Source organism: Frankliniella occidentalis, unplaced genomic scaffold (genome assembly GCF_000697945.3).
Source record: "Frankliniella occidentalis isolate FOCC.00 unplaced genomic scaffold, Focc_3.1 Scaffold24, whole genome shotgun sequence".
NCBI classification, from domain to species: Eukaryota; Metazoa; Arthropoda; class Insecta; order Thysanoptera; family Thripidae; genus Frankliniella; species Frankliniella occidentalis.
Genome location: NW_026267154.1, coordinates 1322700 through 1325957, shown reverse-complemented (window position 1 = coordinate 1325957; position 3258 = coordinate 1322700). Strand labels below are relative to the sequence as shown.

Here is a 3258-nt window from a genome sequence, read left to right as displayed (position 1 = left end):
CCTTCCCTTCTCTTTCCCCCGCCCTCCCGCGCCCCGCCGACATCTTGTACCCGTATCTCTCGCTAACGAGGACCTTTCTGATGTTTTCCAGGAACAGCTACCCTTACTCGCGTGCCCACCGCGGGACGTCTCTGGAGAAGGGGAGGAGGGTGGGGGTGAACCGGTAAGTACAGCAAGGCCACACTCGCATTACCGGACATATCGACTCGACTCCGACGCGGAAGAGCGAAACAACTCACTGGCGAAAAGTGAAAAGGACGTAAGTCCGGTAGACTTTTTCACTTTTCACCAGTGAACTCTGCAAGGGTTGTAAGGTTTCGGGGGAACGGCGGACCTGTTTTTTACGACACACACCCGCAAAAAACGGTTTTATGAATTTGAAATTTAAGGATAAGGATGAAATTATCACTTAAATTTAAAGATTTTTTTTTTCCACTCGGGTTAAATTTCCTTATAATTTTAGGAAGTGTTCCTCGAACTGAAGGCAGGCTCCCGTATCCTCAATTTAGGTCAACATTTCCTTTCAAAGAAAGCAATTTCTCGGTGCAGAAAATTCACCCCCCTTATTCTGCTTCCTGTTTCACACGCACAAATACACGTTTACGCGGTGATTCACTCACCGAAACGTTGACGTTAAAGAAGAAGAGCACTCCTGGTGAAGTGGTCTCGACTCGGTTCGGTGCCCCCTTTCGGTCGTGCTGCGCCAGCTGCAACCCCAGCTCCGCCGCGATCTGCTGTGAGGCCCGGGGGACGCCCTGCTTGACTCGACCCGACGCGGAGAGCCGGTCAAGGGGACTGAACGCGAGAGCACCCCGGCAGCCGCGGCGTCGTCCGCGGGGAGGTGCAAGGTGGAGGGGGGCGCCCAGAGGGGGGGCGGGGCGGGCGGGGGCGGGCTCGCGCGCGCAGGGGTTGCTCCGGGGACCCGCCGCGCCTGTTGGTGAGGGAGAGGGCACTCGACGAACGCGACCGGCAAGCGATGCACGCACGTCCCGGCGGAGAGACGAAGAGCCTCTCCCAAGACGGACTTGGATTTGTACCATATCTTTTATTCGCTCGAATTTAAGCAATCAATTAAATTTTGCACACATTTTCTGGCGTTGCATTGAACACTTTCTGGTGCATTCATTTGAACGAAATCGTATGCGTCTTTGCTCACCAATTTGTCCAAAACGAAACGCGTAGGTCTAACTTGGCCCGAAACGTTTGCACAAAAGCGTGCAAGTTAACGCGTTGCAGTGAGGGCATCGGGATCGCAGGGGCGCTTGCAGTTTGTTGCCGACTTCTTGTGAAGAGTTAAAAGCGCGGTTAAAAGGGAGGTGAGCAGAATGAATGCAACGTGCTACGGAGATCAGAGCAGCAGAGAAAGGAAGGAGATGGGTGTTGTTTGACAGACAGAGAGTCGAGAAACATCCGGCACTAGCACTCGGAACCGGAACTTGATTCTCTTGAGAGATAGATAAAACGAGAGCAACGTTGTGTGTCTTTTCGAGCTTCTGTTTATTTAACATAAAACGAAGTAAAGGTAAAGAATAACAAAAAATACAGCCATAGTGATGATAACAGTAATTCTTGAGACACTTTGTCGCCAACTCCATGTCTTTTTCTTCATCTCAGTCTGCCCCCCCTCTCCCCCCAATTGGGAGCTCAGTGATCATTATTTTTTCAGTATTCTATGTAATTCCAAAGATTACGGGGCTCAAGGGCTTGGAAAACCGCCGGAAAATCGCGCGCAGCAGTGGGGGTTGTCGTAGCCCCTCGCCCCGGAATCTCCGGAATCAAATAGAATACCGAAAAAAATAATAAGAACGATCCCTGCATCTCCGCTATCTGTCTTAAAATGTGTATGTCATCGTGTTTACGAGCGATCTCGCGGGTTATTCACTCGCGAACTCGCTCACGCTTGAATTCACGTGAGCTTAACTTTACACACCCCATATCAGCCGGGCCCCATACTTCATCTCCTGATCGAGCCCGCGATATTGCCTTCGACTCGAATGGATGCAGCGGCTGCCGCCGTCGCCGACATCGACTGTGTAAGGGCTGCATATGGGGTTGCACCGGGTCGGGCGAGTGTTCCTGTGCCCCGGGGGAGAGGGCGCCAGAAGTCCTGGAAAGTGTGCGGAAAATTTCCGGAAAATGAAAAAATTTCCCAGACCTCAGGAATTTTCCGTTGGAAGATGGAGTGGGAGGAGAGGGGGGGGTGGACGGGTCCGTCTCTTCACATGCGTCTCAGTCTTCTTTGTGGTCCTCGCATGCGACGAGAGCGATGACCTTGTAGCCTGCAACACAAAGGAGATCCGTTATTAGTCGACGACGAGGTGCGCGCGCCACCGCCCCGAGACCGCCGTCCACGACACTCACGCTTCTTGGAGGTGCAGTTGTAGCAGTCGAGCTGGCACTGGTTGATGAAGGTCTCCTTGTCCCTGGAGACCGGGTCCATGGCGCACAGGGCGCTCAGCGGTCTGCTGTAGCAGTTGCAGTCGCACGGCGGTGCCTTGCCGGCTGCTTTGGCTGGCGCCGCGGTGGTCGTCGGCGGCCGGCGGCCGAACAGCCCCGGCGCCGCGGGCGACTTCTGCGGGGACAGCGACGGTGACCTGGAGAGGAGAGAGAGAGAGAGAGAGAAAGGCCAGTGAGAAACCTCCGTCGAATCGATGTCGTTGCAGGACCCCATCACCATCATCACGGTGAAGTGAGCTTTGTTAAAGTTAACTCCGAGGGGTGGACCACTCAACTTTTTGGTGTACGTTGGGATCTGTATTATACTTGGAATATCTGAGATATTTGTTGGAGTGTCTGCAATATTTTTGAAATATCTGGAATAGTTTTGAAATATTTTCCCATGTGTAAATTACCCAAGTACCCACGTGGTCCACGCCTCGGTTAACTCCCGGCACTCACCTGGAGCCGTGGCTGCTGCCGTAGCCGCTGTCAAGTCGCCGGTACCCGCCGCCTGGCTGCTGCAGCTGCGGCTGCTGCCTGTTGAAGCCCCACGAGCTGGTCGGCGTCCTGGACGCGGCGGCCGAGGACGGCGTCAGCCGGGTGGCGGACTGGGGCGCCAGCGGGCGGCCCGACGACAGCCGCAGGTCCGTGCGCACTTGGGGCCTGTTGGGCCTGCTGCTCTGCTGCGCCGACTGATGGAGGCCGTAGGTCGAGGATCCGGGCGACGGGTCCGCAACACCTGTGCCAGCGAGCGGGGACGATGTAGCGCATTCCAGAGGGGACAAACGGACAGGGGGAAGGGTTGGAAATTTCCAAAAA

The 3258-nt window shown here is 55.0% G+C and overlaps 2 protein-coding genes across 2 annotated transcripts in view; both read right to left on the bottom strand.

Annotated features, from left to right (window-relative positions):
- LOC113210213 (soluble guanylate cyclase 88E) overlaps positions 1–889 on the bottom strand; it is a 22914-nt gene extending 22025 nt beyond the window's left edge. The window contains exon 1 of the mRNA XM_052265158.1: positions 621–889. The gene's annotated coding sequence lies outside the window, so the exon portion shown is untranslated. The remainder of the gene's footprint in view (positions 1–620) is intronic.
- A 584-nt stretch (positions 890–1473) lies between these two features.
- LOC113210196 (uncharacterized) overlaps positions 1474–3258 on the bottom strand; it is a 12146-nt gene continuing 10361 nt past the window's right edge. Inside the window, exons 2-4 of the mRNA XM_026428063.2 lie at positions 2899–3178; positions 2362–2594; positions 1474–2279 (exon numbers count right to left, since the gene is read on the bottom strand). Of these exons, the coding sequence (XP_026283848.1) occupies positions 2230–2279; positions 2362–2594; positions 2899–3178 (563 nt within the window). The 3' untranslated portion in view covers positions 1474–2229. The remainder of the gene's footprint in view (positions 2280–2361; positions 2595–2898; positions 3179–3258) is intronic.